The sequence below is a fragment of the Nymphalis io genome, chromosome 8 (assembly GCF_905147045.1).
Source record: "Nymphalis io chromosome 8, ilAglIoxx1.1, whole genome shotgun sequence".
NCBI lineage: Eukaryota > Metazoa > Arthropoda > Insecta > Lepidoptera > Nymphalidae > Nymphalis > Nymphalis io.
The window spans coordinates 6,985,137-6,999,336 of NC_065895.1; the positions used below are offsets into that span (position 1 = coordinate 6,985,137).

Sequence of the window (14,200 nt, forward strand, 5' to 3'; positions counted from 1 at the left end):
TATTTAACTTCTTTTTTAGTTCCTATTCGAGCCCCAATTGAAAGTGACCCATGTCAGCCATCGCCATGTGGACCTAACTCTCTATGTCAAAACCGCAATGGCATCCCATCATGTTCTTGTCAACCAAACTTTGAAGGAAGTCCACCAAATTGCCGCCCAGAATGTACTATCAACGAAGACTGCGCTAGCAATCTTGCCTGTATTAATCAAAAGTGTAGAGATCCTTGTCCCGGTTCTTGTGGACTTAATGCCAATTGTCAACTTATGAATCACATTGCGATATGTATTTGTAATGAAGGCTATACAGGAAATGCATTTATTCAATGTAACCCTATACAGACAAAAGGTAATAAAATATTTAATCTAATCAGATAGTTATTTATCTATTTATTTGCTACATAATATTTTATCCTATTTTTGTTGCAGTTCAAGACGATTTATGCAATCCGTCACCCTGTGGAGCTAACGCTGCATGCCACGATGGAAAATGCAGTTGCATTCCAGAATTTCAAGGAGATCCGTACAATAGTTGTCGACCTGAATGTGTGCAAAGCTCTGACTGCGAACGTGATAAATCTTGTATCAAAAACAAATGCTTAGATCCTTGTCCTGGCACATGCGCAACTACTGCAATATGTAATGTTGTTAATCACATTCCGATGTGTAGTTGTCCTGAACGCTTAACAGGCAACGCTTTCTTAGAATGTCGACCATTTACAGGCAAGTTATGAGAGGATTACGAGATTATGACAATTACAAAGGGTCGATAAGTACCTACATAATATACTTATGATCCGTTTTCTTTCAGAATCAGCTGTAGTTCATCCTTGCCAACCATCTCCTTGTGGTCCGAACAGTCAATGCAGAGAGGTAAACGGACAAGCCGTCTGTTCCTGCGCCCCAAATAACGTCGGTGCACCACCCAGTTGCCGCCCTGAGTGCACGATAAGTGCAGAATGTCGTTTAGATCAGGCTTGTAGCAACCAGCGTTGTGTCAATCCTTGTGTTGGTTCATGTGGTGTTAATGCTGAATGTAAAGTAGTAAATCATAATCCAATTTGTTCATGCCCTGCTCGTTTTACTGGTGATCCATTTTCACGTTGTTTCGATTTACGTAAGTATACTTTTATAGATAATATAATATAAGCATATTTTTGTATATAATTCCATTTTTCATAATAATAAATATTTAATAAATTATTAATTTTCAAAATTTTACAGCTGAAAAATTACCAGAACGTATAAACGTATGCACGCCTTCTCCTTGTGGTCCTAATTCGATATGTAAAGAAATAAATGAAGTACCTTCGTGTACTTGTCAAGAAGGCTATCACGGGCAACCTCCTTATTGCAAACCAGAATGCTCTAGTAATGAAGAATGTCTGCCACATTTGTCCTGTGTCCGCATGAAATGTATCAACCCATGCGAAGGTGTATGTGGTACAAACGCTGAATGTAAAGTTGTTAGTCATTCACCTATATGTCTTTGTGCCATTGGTTACACAGGAGACCCGTTCTTTGGTTGCACACGAGAAATTTTACAAATAGAAGCTATTACAAATCCATGCTCACCTTCACCATGTGGAGCAAACGCTATATGTAAAGAGAATAGAAATGCTGGTTCATGCAGTTGTGTAGAAGGTTATATCGGTAATCCATATGACGGTTGTCGACCAGAATGCGTTATTAATACTGACTGTCCATCTAATAAAGCGTGTATTAAAAATAAATGCGCAGACCCTTGTCCTGGTAGTTGCAGCATGAATGCTGTATGTCAAGTAGTTAACCACATACCTCTGTGTACATGTTTAAGTGGTTATACAGGAGATCCATTTAAATATTGCGTCTATCAAGGTTTGTCTTTATTTTACACATTATGTTTCCTTCATTTTTCATGTTAAATGCTAGTCTAGCTGGTAGTCTATTAAATATATACTTATATTTTTTATCTTATTTCAGAACCTGTACAATCGACCACCCCGACTGATCTGTGTTATCCTACACCATGCGGCCCTAACAGTCAATGTAAAGAGAGCAATGGTCAAGTTGTATGCTCTTGTTTGTTAGGATATATGGGCTACCCACCAAACTGTCGACCTGAGTGTATAGTTAGCTCCGAATGCCCACATGATAAGGCTTGTGTTAACAACAAATGTATTAATCCTTGCCCAAAGCCTTGTGGTGTCAATTCTAATTGCAAAATGATCAACCATAGTCCAATATGTTCTTGTAAAACTTCTTACACCGGAGACCCTTTCACTTTATGTACACCAATTGCTTGTAAGTATTGCAAAACAGTTTGATAAAACATTTTTTAAAATAAATATATAATTAGTGTTTATTTTATGTATTATATATCTATTTTTCAGTCGAACCTATTGTTGATACAAGCAACCCTTGCATGCCGTCGCCATGTGGTCCAAATGCGGAGTGTAGAAACATTGGAAATAATCCTTCTTGTTCTTGTCATTCAAACTTTATCGGAAGTCCACCAAACTGTCGCCCAGAATGCAGTATACATGCAGACTGCGCTAGTGATCGCGCTTGTATAAACTCCAAGTGTCAAGATCCTTGTCCTGGCTCATGTGGAGTGTCAGCTACGTGCAATATCCTTAATCACATACCTATTTGTACTTGTATAGAAGGCTATATTGGAGACCCATTTACTAGCTGTAGGCCTCAACCTTTGGAAGGTAATTGTAATAACCGTAATATTTATATATAATTAAAAATAGAAATTTATAATCTAAATAAATTTAATCGTATATCTTTTTTATAATAAAAAATTGTGTGTTTAGTGGAACTTGTTACTGCGGATGCTTGTACAAATATACGTTGTGGATCCAACGCTGAATGTATCAATGGGCAGTGTCAATGTCGACCAGATTATCATGGTGATCCATACTTTAACTGTAGACCGGAATGTGTCTTTAGTACTGATTGCGACGTTCAAAAAGCTTGTATTCAACAGAAGTGTGTTGACCCGTGTATTGGCACTTGCGGAGTTAACGCTCTATGTCAAGTAGTGAACCATATCCCTATGTGTACATGTAGTAATGGATTTACTGGGAATGCCTTTGTTATTTGCAATCCAATTAGAGGTAATAATTTTTTTATGTAATTAAACGATGGTACAATTTTGTTTTCTAATTTTATAAATGTGTGTTATTTTTTAGCACCAGTGTCCGAACATCCTTGTAGTTCAGCCATTTGTGGGCAAAATAGTCAATGTCGTGAAATAAACAATCAAGCTGTATGTTCTTGCTTACCAACGTACTTGGGTGTACCACCTGCTTGTCGACCGGAATGTGTAGGAAATGCCGAATGTTCACAAAACAAGGCTTGCATCCAACAAAAATGTGTAAACCCATGCATTGGTTCTTGTGGTATAAGAGCTACATGTGAAGTTATTAATCACAATCCTGTCTGCGCTTGCTCAGAAGGATTCTCGGGTGATCCTTTCGTTGAATGCTCTTATATATCAAGTAAGTACACTTTAAAATTGTAACCTAGTTGCCTAATTAAAAACAACATACAACAACAAAGAACATAATTTGATGTGTTGAGTTTGAGTTGCCTTTTTATTTTTTTCAGATGTTGTACCGGTTACGTTAAATCCTTGCTTGCCTTCACCTTGCGGCCCTAATTCAATATGTCAAGAAGTAAACGGAAACCCCTCATGCAGCTGTATGCCAGAATTTAAGGGGCAACCACCATATTGTAAACCAGAATGTGTTAGCAATAGTGAATGCTCACCACACTTAGCATGTATCTACCAAAAATGTAAAGACCCTTGCCTAAACGCTTGCGGCACGAACGCTGAATGTCGTGTAGTTAGCCATGCTGCTATGTGCGTTTGTTCACAAGGTTTCGAAGGCGATCCATTTACACAATGCTCTATAAAAACGACTATTGAAATACTCACACCATGCTCCCCATCGCCCTGTGGATCGAATGCAATTTGCAAGGAACAAAATAATGTAGGTTCCTGTAAGTGTAACGAGGGCTATTTTGGGAATCCTTACGAAAGTTGTCGTCCAGAATGCGTCTCAAACTCTGACTGTCCAGGAAATAGAGCATGTATCAATAACAAATGTCAAGATCCTTGTCCTGGAACTTGTGGAGTAAACGCAGAATGTACGACAGTAAACCATTCACCTACTTGTCTGTGCATATCTGGTTACACAGGCGATGCTTTCCGAAGGTGTACATTTATACCATGTAAGCTTATGGTTTATGTTTACTTAATCTCAATAATAATAAAATTTTGCCTATTAAATATTTTTACATATATTTATTTCAATTACAGTGCAAGACGTAACTCCTGTGAGTGTTTGCTATCCAAGTCCCTGTGGTCCCAACAGTCAATGTAAACTTATTAACGATCAAGCGGTATGCAGTTGTTTACCGAACTTTTTGGGTGAACCACCAGCTTGCAGACCCGAGTGCCTACTTAATTCCGATTGTGGCTCAGACAAAGCATGTATAAACCAGAAATGTATAAACCCTTGTCCGGGTCCCTGTGGTCTAAAAGCCGATTGTCGAGTGATTCACCATAATCCAATTTGCAGTTGTCTACTTGGATACACAGGAGATCCTTTTTCAAGATGCTATATTCAACCGGGTATATATTTTTTAATAACTCTATAAAAACAAGATAGTATGTATTATGATTCAGTATTAATTATTTTAATTATAAATATTACAGTAACACAACCCCAGTTGGATGATGTAAGAGATCCATGTGTGCCCTCACCCTGTGGTCTTAACGCTATTTGTCGCGATGTAGGAGGACAACCAAGTTGTTCTTGTTCGTTAGGTTACTTTGGAAGCCCGCCTAATTGCAAACCAGAGTGTATCACAAACCAAGACTGTGTTAGTTCCCTGGCATGTACTAACGAGAAATGTATCGATCCCTGTATTGGTTCATGTGGTAAAAACGCAAGATGTTTCGTAATGAATCATGTAGCAATTTGCACGTGCCTCGAGGGCTATAACGGTGACCCGTTTTCTGCTTGCGAAATCGAACCTTTTCAAGGTACGGTAATACTACTATGAAACGATTAAAATGGTAAAATTTAACGTACCAATATACGTATATTATTTTTTTCACAGATTCAAAAATTGATCCATGTTATCCATCTCCATGTGGATCTAACGCGAAATGTAATAATGGAGAATGTTCATGTCTGCCAGACTATCACGGTGACCCATATATTGGATGTCGACCAGAATGTACAGTCAGTACTGATTGTGCCAAAAATCAAATATGTAACTCTAAAAAATGTTATAACCCGTGTCCGGATATTTGCGGCAGCAACGCAATATGTGAAGTAGTAAACCACGTTCCTATGTGCAGCTGCCCTGCTGGATTTACTGGAAATTCTTTTGTGTCTTGCAACGTAGTACAAGGTAACTTGCATACGTTTGAACAAAAATAATAAATTATAATTTTAATATTTTTTATAATATTTAATATACTTACAGTTACAATGCCTTCAAATCCATGCAATCCGAGTCCTTGTGGACCAAATAGCCAATGTCGCGAAGTAAACAACGTCCCAGTTTGTTCTTGTATACCGGGATACATCGGAAATCCACCGACTTGTAGACCTGAGTGCACAACTAGCTCGGAATGTCCATTAAACAAGGCTTGTACCAATTACAAATGCTTAAACCCGTGTAAAGGAGCATGTGGAGTTAATGCGCTGTGTGAAGTTGTTAATCATAATCCTATTTGTTCGTGTCCGACTGGCTACACCGGAGATCCATTTAGTAGATGTATTATAAGACGTAAGTTTTTCTTAAATATTATACGTCTTTTCTAATATTAATAATGAAATATTGTTATATAAATATAAATACTTTTTGAATATTTTAGCTCTTGAAACACCACCTCAAATAAACCCATGCGTTCCTTCGCCTTGCGGGCCTAATTCCATTTGTCAGACAATCAATGATACACCGTCTTGTTCTTGTATGTCTGAGTTTGTGGGAACTCCACCAAATTGTCGCCCAGAATGCACAAGTAATAGCGAATGCTCCAATCATCTGGCTTGTATTAACAATAAATGTAATGATCCTTGCGTAGGAGCGTGTGGCTCGTTAGCGCAATGTAGAGTTGTCAGCCATACTCCAAACTGCTTATGCCCACAAGGATATACAGGAGATCCATTTGTTGTTTGTCAAATACATAGTATCCAGGTTCTTGAACAACCATCTCCGTGTACCCCATCGCCTTGTGGCAGCAACGCTATATGCAAAGAACGCAATAACATAGGCTCTTGTGTTTGTTCTCCTGGTTACTTTGGAAATCCATATGAAGGATGTCGGCCCGAGTGTACTGTCAATACGGATTGTCCGTCTAACAAAGTATGTCAACAAAACAAGTGTCAAGATCCTTGTCCAGGAACGTGTGCCGTGAACGCAGATTGTCAAACAGTTAATCATGGACCTATCTGTACTTGTTATCCTGGCTATACTGGAAACCCATTTCAAAATTGTTTCTTGAAACAAGGTAAATAGTATTTGTTTTTAATTTCATTATAATTAATAAGTTCCTAGTAGATACTGATTCCCTAAATATATTTTTACAGAAATTGAAATCGATTCTGATCCCTGCCAACCATCCCCCTGCGGACCAAACAGCATTTGTAAAATACGTAATCAACAAGCAATATGTAGTTGCAAGCAAGAGTACAGAGGCACTCCACCAAACTGCAGACCCGAATGTATAATCAGCGGCGAGTGTCCCTCTGATAAAGCATGTGTATCTCAAAAGTGTATTAATCCTTGTTCTGGTCAATGTGGACAAAATACAAAATGCTTAGTAATTAATCACAGTCCTATTTGTACATGTATGGAACACTTCACAGGCGATCCTTTTAGTCGGTGCTATCCTATAAAAGCATATATTCCTGAAATACAAAGTAATCCATGCTTACCATCACCTTGTGGTCCATTTAGCGAATGTAGAGAAAACAATGGCATTCCATCTTGTACATGTTTGGAAAATTATTTCGGAGCACCGCCTAATTGTAGGCCGGAATGTGTCATTAACGCGGACTGTTCTAGTAATTTGGCCTGCATAAATCATAAATGTAAAAATCCTTGCCCAGGATCATGCGGTATTAATGCCCAATGCTTTGTGAAAAACCACACACCTATTTGTAAATGCCTAGAAAGTTATGTAGGAGATGCATTTACCGAATGTAAACTGCTGCAAGGTAAAAAAGTTTGTTTAAAAATAATTATTATTTTCGATTCAATTTAATTACATATATACAGTTATTATTTAACTTTTAAAGTTCAACTATTTATATTATTATTGTAGTTGCAGATGTAATAAGTGATAGTAATGATCCTTGTATTCCATCGCCCTGTGGATCAAATGCAATCTGCGATAACGGCGTTTGTTCCTGCCTGCCAGAGTTTCAAGGAGATCCTTACTTTGAATGCCGTCCCGAATGCACACTTAGTTCAGACTGCACGCAAGACAGAGCTTGCTATAAAAATAAATGTATCAATCCTTGCAATAGTGGTGTATGTGGCAGTAATGCAATTTGCGAAGTGATAAATCACGTACCAATGTGTAGATGCCCCGAAAATATGTCAGGAAATGCCTTCATTCACTGTGTTGTATTTGAAGGTAAGAATGAAATATTTTACCTTCTTCGTATATATTTTTTAAATTTGAATTACGGCTTTTAGAAACTTTATGTTGTAAAAATTATACTACTGAAATTGTTAATATTTAATTGTATACTGTATTTTATATATTTAATTGTTTTATTATTTCAGTTGAAATACCGCAACCGTGTCAGCCTAGCCCTTGTGGACCAAACAGTCAATGTCGTAATATAAACGGACAGGCAGTATGTTCATGTTTGATTGGATATATCGGAAGCCCACCGTCCTGCAGACCAGAATGTATTGTTAGCACAGACTGTTTGCCAGATGAAGCATGTACGAATAGAAAATGTATCAAACCTTGTCAAGGAGCTTGCGGTATTAACGCCAAATGTCAAGTTATAAATCATAATCCCATTTGCTCTTGTCCTTTATCATATACGGGTGATCCGTTTATAAGATGTATTCATCAAAAAGTAGAACTTGAAATAATCAACGCATGTATTCCCTCACCATGTGGACCAAATTCCATTTGTAAAGAAACTTCAGGCACGCCAACCTGTTCGTGTATGCCAGGATACTTCGGTAGACCACCATACTGTAAACCAGAATGTATTAGCAATTCTGAGTGCTCCACACACCGAGCCTGTATCAACGAAAAATGTGTTAATCCATGTGAGAATTCGTGTGGGGCTAACGCAGAATGCCATGTAATAAGTCACTCGCCATCATGTTCATGTCCAGCAGATTATACCGGCAATCCATTTGTAGAATGTCACAGAGTAGAAACAGTACAAGAGATAACATCGCCTTGCCAACCATCACCTTGCGGGGCAAATGCTGTGTGTAAAGAATTTAATGGTGCCGGATCTTGCACTTGCTTATCGGAATTTTTGGGTAATCCGTATGAAGGTTGTAGACCCGAATGTTTGATAAATTCCGATTGTCCTACGCACAAAGCATGTATAGTGAATAAGTGCCAAGATCCCTGTCCAGGTGCTTGTGCACCTAATGCTGTTTGTCAAGTTGTAAACCATGTTCCTTCATGCTCTTGTATCGCAGGCTTTTCAGGAGATCCTTTCCGATACTGTGTACAAAAACGTAAGCTATTTTAAGATATTCATTTTTGAAACTTTTGTTTAATTAAAATTGACTAATAATTAAATTACTTGTTTTCTACCAGAAACATTCGAAGATTCAGTCGATGTGTGCCAACCATCTCCATGTGGACCCAATAGTCGATGTCAAGAAGTAAATAAACAAGCTGTTTGTTCATGTAAGCCAAATTATGTAGGATCACCACCTGGCTGTCATCCTGAATGTATAATAAGTACAGAGTGTTCCAGTGATAAAGCTTGCTTAAACCAAAAATGTAGTGATCCATGCGTTGATGTTTGTGGCGTAAATACAGAATGCAGAGTTATTAATCACAGTCCTATCTGCAACTGTAAAGCTCTTTATACTGGCGATCCATTTACAAGATGTAACCCACTACCACGTAAGTATTTAAAAATGAAAAGTTAACGGCTTCTAAGTATAGTTTTAAATATAATAATATAAATAATTTCCATGTTTTAGCTCCAATAGCTAATGCTGTTTTGGAACCATACAAAAACCCTTGTGTTCCATCACCTTGTGGACCTAATTCAATTTGCCAAGAAAATAGAAATATACCCTCGTGCACATGTATGCCTAATTTTGTTGGAAGTCCGCCTAATTGCAGACCAGAATGTGTCGTTAACTCGGAATGTCTGCCGTCACAAGCTTGCATTCAACAAAAATGTCAAAATCCTTGTGAAGGCTCCTGTGGAATTGGAGCTCTTTGCACTGTGTCGAGACATGTACCTATTTGTACTTGCCCCGAAGGTTACACAGGGGATGCTTTCAACTTGTGTACTCTCAAACCTCAGCCAGGTAAGCTTATCAACATATAAATACGTAAAATGAATTAAAAATGATGATGATGATACCTAAAGTATGTCTGAATATTTTCTGTATCTTAAACTACATAAATGATTTACTATGTCTAGATTATGATATAATTGACAAATGCAATCCATCACCCTGTGGAAGAAACGCTGTATGTAAAGATGGTGATTGTTATTGCATAGAGGAACATCAGGGAGATCCATACATCGAATGCCGACCAGAATGTGTTCTTAGTAGTGATTGCCCGAGAGACAAAGCTTGTGTTAAAAATAAATGTACGGATCCATGTCCTGGAGCATGTTCCGCGTCGGCTATATGCACTGTCGTTAACCACATACCCATGTGTAGTTGTTCGCAAGGATTGACAGGCAATGCTTTCTACGGTTGCGAACCAATTAGAGGTGAGTTACAGTTATATCTAAAAAATGTTTAAATATATATTTCTTAGGTGTTAATTAATTTCAATAACAGTTTATGTAAATCAAACAACATTTATAATTTATAAATAATAAACAAACCTATTGTCACACAATATTCTACACACACTTTACATATACATATACGTTACATTTATAACTAATCAAATTTATTTTGTAAAAAAAAATTATGCTTAACTTTTGCTCGTCATCGGTCCTCAACCAATTTCACATAAAATTGCTCATTTGCGCATCCTATTTCTTGTTAAAATAGTAATAAAATATTATTTCTATATTTAACAATAACAAACTTATTACAGAATAATTATAACATGTATCTAAACTACTTAAGTAATAATATTAGCCTTAAATATTTACAAAAAAGAAATAAGTACTGTACAAATCTTGACCACGTGCATTCGTGGAATGGTGGCAAGAGTAATAATTACTCGAATTATTACAAGGAAAAATAATTTCTAAATTGCTTATATATTTTTTTGTATTACCCTAATTATTATTCTAACTTTTGTGGTTCATAAGAACACACACATATATAAAGACACAATTATAAAGACGCACGTGTTGTTCTTGTCTTTTATTGGAATTTGTTTTTATTACAACATTATCTTGAGGCTTATGAAGCAACGTTTTTTTACTGTTAATAATGTTTAACGGGTATTTAAAATTTTAAAAGTATTAATATGTATTCAGTTTTTGCAAAACTATATTACCGTGTACGCTCTTATTATATATTTTATAAACTTTGTAGCTCCAATAGCCAGCAACCCATGTACACCATCACCATGCGGACCAAACAGTCAATGTCGTGAAGTTAATGGACAAGCTGTATGCACATGTATTTCCAGTTACATAGGTAGTCCACCGCTGTGTCGACCAGAATGTGTCGTTAGCTCAGATTGTACAGCAAATAAAGCATGTAGTAACCAGAAATGTATTGATCCATGCAAGGGTTCTTGCGGAGTGGAAGCTAAATGTGTTGTAGTAAAACATAATCCCATCTGTACTTGTCCGCCAAGATTTACTGGAGATCCTTTTGTTAGATGTGTACCATTTAGTAAGTATTGTTATTAATATCATATTCCTATGTATTTTTATTGTTTTTTTCGTACTGTTAATTCTTATTTCTTAACAGGCCCCGTTATTGCTGATACGTTACCATGTTCACCATCACCGTGTGGTGCTAATTCTATATGCAAAGAAGTATCTGGTGCGCCTTCATGTGCTTGTATGCCAAATTTCTTTGGTTCACCACCATATTGTAGGCCCGAGTGCTCTAGTAACAGTGAATGCCCAACTAATCAAGCGTGTATTAATCAGAAATGCAAAGATCCCTGTATCAATACCTGTGGTCAAAATGCTAATTGCAAAGTTGTCAGTCATACACCGATGTGCTTCTGTGATATCGGATATGAAGGTGATCCATTTTCAAATTGCCAACCTCAACAAAATCGAGTCCCTGAGAAAACATCTCCTTGTGACCCTTCTCCGTGTGGTGCAAACGCCATTTGTAAAGAACATAACTCAGCAGGATCTTGCACTTGTCTGTCTGATTATATTGGGAATCCCTATGAAGGTTGTCGTCCTGAATGTTCAGTAAATACAGATTGCACGCCAAACAAGAGCTGCATACGGAATAAATGTCTTGATCCTTGCCCAGGAACTTGTGGCCCAATGGCTCTCTGTACAACTGTAAATCACTTACCAGTATGCACTTGTCCTCCCGGTTACACCGGCGAACCATACTACAGATGCGATATTATGAAAGGTATATTTTTTTCTAATTAAACAACGTTATATTTACAGTTTAATGTTTTATCATCCTTCAGCTAATGTGTTATTATTTGCTTGTCAGAATTAAGCGCAGAACCTCTTACACCATGCCTTCCCAATCCATGTGGACCAAATAGTGTATGTCAAGCGATTAATGGTCAAAGTGCATGTTCATGTATGCCTAATTACATTGGTTCTCCTCCTGGATGTCGACCAGAATGCACAGTCAGTTCGGAGTGTCCGAGTAATAAAGCTTGTATTAATTTAAAATGCACAAACCCATGTCCTAGTCATTGTGGAATAAACTCAGACTGCAAAGTCTTTACTCATAGTCCAGTGTGCTCATGTAAACCAGGTTATACAGGGGATCCCTTCACACGATGCTATCAACAACGTAAGTATATAATTAGTAGACCATATATTTGTTTTCCAATTTTTATATATTTTATTATTTAAATTAAACTTTATTTTAGCTCCAATTCAACCAATCTTTGACACATCTAAGGACCCTTGTGTACCTAATCCTTGCGGAGATAATGCCATTTGTAGAGATGTTAATGGCATACCATCATGTTCTTGTATATCGAACTTCAACGGACTACCTCCAAATTGCCGCCCCGAATGCGCGATCAATCAAGATTGTCCTTCAGACAAGGCATGTATAAACATGAAATGCCGCGACCCATGCCCTGGCAGTTGTGGTCAAAATGCCATATGTTCGGTATTTAACCATTTCCCAGCTTGTACGTGCGCACAAAGCTTCTCTGGAGATCCTTTTACTAGGTGTACTTTAATTCCGCCAGTACAAGGTAAAATGTATACATTAACATAAGAATTGTTACTATTTATCTTCTATAAGTTTTATTTTATCGTTTTTGTAAATGTTTTTAGATGTCATTATTCAAGATCCTTGTAACCCATCACCGTGTGGATTTAATGCCGAATGTAACAATGGAATATGTACATGTGTAATTGATTATTATGGAGACCCTTACGTAGGTTGCAAACCCGAATGTGTGACAAATATGGACTGTTCAACAGAAAAAGTATGCTCCAGTAATAAATGTATGAACCCTTGTCCTGAAGCTTGTGCTCCAACTGCAGAATGTAATGTTTACAATCATATTCCAATTTGTACATGTCCTCAAGGAATGACTGGTAATGCTTTCAGAGAGTGTTACAAAGTTGAAAGTAAGTCGTAGTAAAAAACAAATATATAAAAAAACATTAAGTCAAGCAACTTAACCTCCAATGTAATTTCTTGTTTCAGTTACTCATGTGAATCCTTGTAATCCTAGTCCATGCGGACCAAATAGTCAGTGTCGAACAGTTAATAACCAAGCTGTGTGCTCATGTTTACCAAACTTTATCGGTAGTCCGCCATCTTGTCGACCAGAATGCACCATTAGTGCCGAATGTCCTCGCGATGAAGCCTGCAATAATCAAAAATGTATAAATCCTTGCAAGGGTAGCTGCGGGTATGGAGCAAGGTGTGAAGTTATAAACCATAATCCTATTTGCTCATGTCCTGCACAATATACGGGCGACCCATTCACAAACTGCATTCCGATAGGTATGTATTTAAAATAACTTTAATTGTATTTATAACAAAAGTTTACTAATATTTTGTACAGGTATCATAAAAACATCGATTTGATTATAGTATTAATTAGATATTTCTTTTACAGTATCAACACCACTGGACCCTATAGATCCTTGTACCCCATCTCCCTGTGGACCTTACTCAATTTGCAAAGTAATCGGAGAGTCTCCATCGTGCTCTTGTCAAGTCAATTATATAGGAGCTCCACCTGGCTGTCGTCCTGAGTGCATAAGTAATTCTGAGTGTCCAACCAATCAGGCTTGCATAAACCAGAAATGTAAAGATCCCTGTCCTGAAACTTGCGGATACAATGCTGATTGCAAAGTTGTCAGTCATGCATTAATTTGTTCGTGCCCATATGGTCAGACCGGTGACCCGCTAAGTTCTTGTTATCCTGTTAAAGGTAAAAATAAAAAAAGATTTATTTTTGTTGTTTTTTGTTAAAAATGTATGAAACTTATATGTTTTTGTTTTATAGATTCTATTATTGAATATAGTTCTCCATGTGAACCTTCTCCTTGCGGGCTTAATGCAGAATGCACAGAAAGAAATGGGGCTGGTGCATGTAAATGCCTCGAAGATTTTACTGGTAATCCTTATGAAGGCTGTCGGCCAGAGTGTGTTATCAACACTGACTGTAGCCCTACATTGGCCTGTATTCAAAATAAATGTAAAGATCCTTGTCCTGGTATCTGTGCACCGAATGGAATATGTCAAGTCGTAAATCATTTACCGTCATGTCATTGTCCAACGGGTCTAACAGGAGACGCTTATTCATATTGTATAGACAAAGTCGAAGGTAATCTACAAATTTATTTGAATTTGAACTTTA

At 37.3% G+C, this 14,200-nt stretch overlaps 1 protein-coding gene across 3 annotated transcripts in view; it reads left to right on the top strand.

The window, feature by feature from the left end:
* Window positions 1–14,200, top strand: part of LOC126770337 (uncharacterized) — a 96,401-nt gene that overhangs the window by 62,346 nt on the left and 19,855 nt on the right. For all 3 annotated transcript variants that reach the window (XM_050489705.1, XM_050489707.1, XM_050489706.1), the window contains 28 exons: window positions 20–346; window positions 427–720; window positions 809–1,114; window positions 1,222–1,854; window positions 1,960–2,280; window positions 2,370–2,693; window positions 2,799–3,101; window positions 3,177–3,485; window positions 3,595–4,221; window positions 4,310–4,624; window positions 4,709–5,038; window positions 5,116–5,412; window positions 5,488–5,793; window positions 5,882–6,517; window positions 6,597–7,226; window positions 7,334–7,648; window positions 7,801–8,730; window positions 8,813–9,127; window positions 9,208–9,543; window positions 9,660–9,959; window positions 10,744–11,049; window positions 11,128–11,760; window positions 11,848–12,159; window positions 12,239–12,574; window positions 12,657–12,956; window positions 13,036–13,338; window positions 13,454–13,771; window positions 13,847–14,167. In XM_050489705.1, coding sequence (XP_050345662.1) covers window positions 20–346; window positions 427–720; window positions 809–1,114; window positions 1,222–1,854; window positions 1,960–2,280; window positions 2,370–2,693; window positions 2,799–3,101; window positions 3,177–3,485; window positions 3,595–4,221; window positions 4,310–4,624; window positions 4,709–5,038; window positions 5,116–5,412; window positions 5,488–5,793; window positions 5,882–6,517; window positions 6,597–7,226; window positions 7,334–7,648; window positions 7,801–8,730; window positions 8,813–9,127; window positions 9,208–9,543; window positions 9,660–9,959; window positions 10,744–11,049; window positions 11,128–11,760; window positions 11,848–12,159; window positions 12,239–12,574; window positions 12,657–12,956; window positions 13,036–13,338; window positions 13,454–13,771; window positions 13,847–14,167 — 10,983 coding nt within the window. The remainder of the gene's footprint in view (window positions 1–19; window positions 347–426; window positions 721–808; window positions 1,115–1,221; window positions 1,855–1,959; window positions 2,281–2,369; window positions 2,694–2,798; window positions 3,102–3,176; window positions 3,486–3,594; window positions 4,222–4,309; window positions 4,625–4,708; window positions 5,039–5,115; window positions 5,413–5,487; window positions 5,794–5,881; window positions 6,518–6,596; window positions 7,227–7,333; window positions 7,649–7,800; window positions 8,731–8,812; window positions 9,128–9,207; window positions 9,544–9,659; window positions 9,960–10,743; window positions 11,050–11,127; window positions 11,761–11,847; window positions 12,160–12,238; window positions 12,575–12,656; window positions 12,957–13,035; window positions 13,339–13,453; window positions 13,772–13,846; window positions 14,168–14,200) is intronic.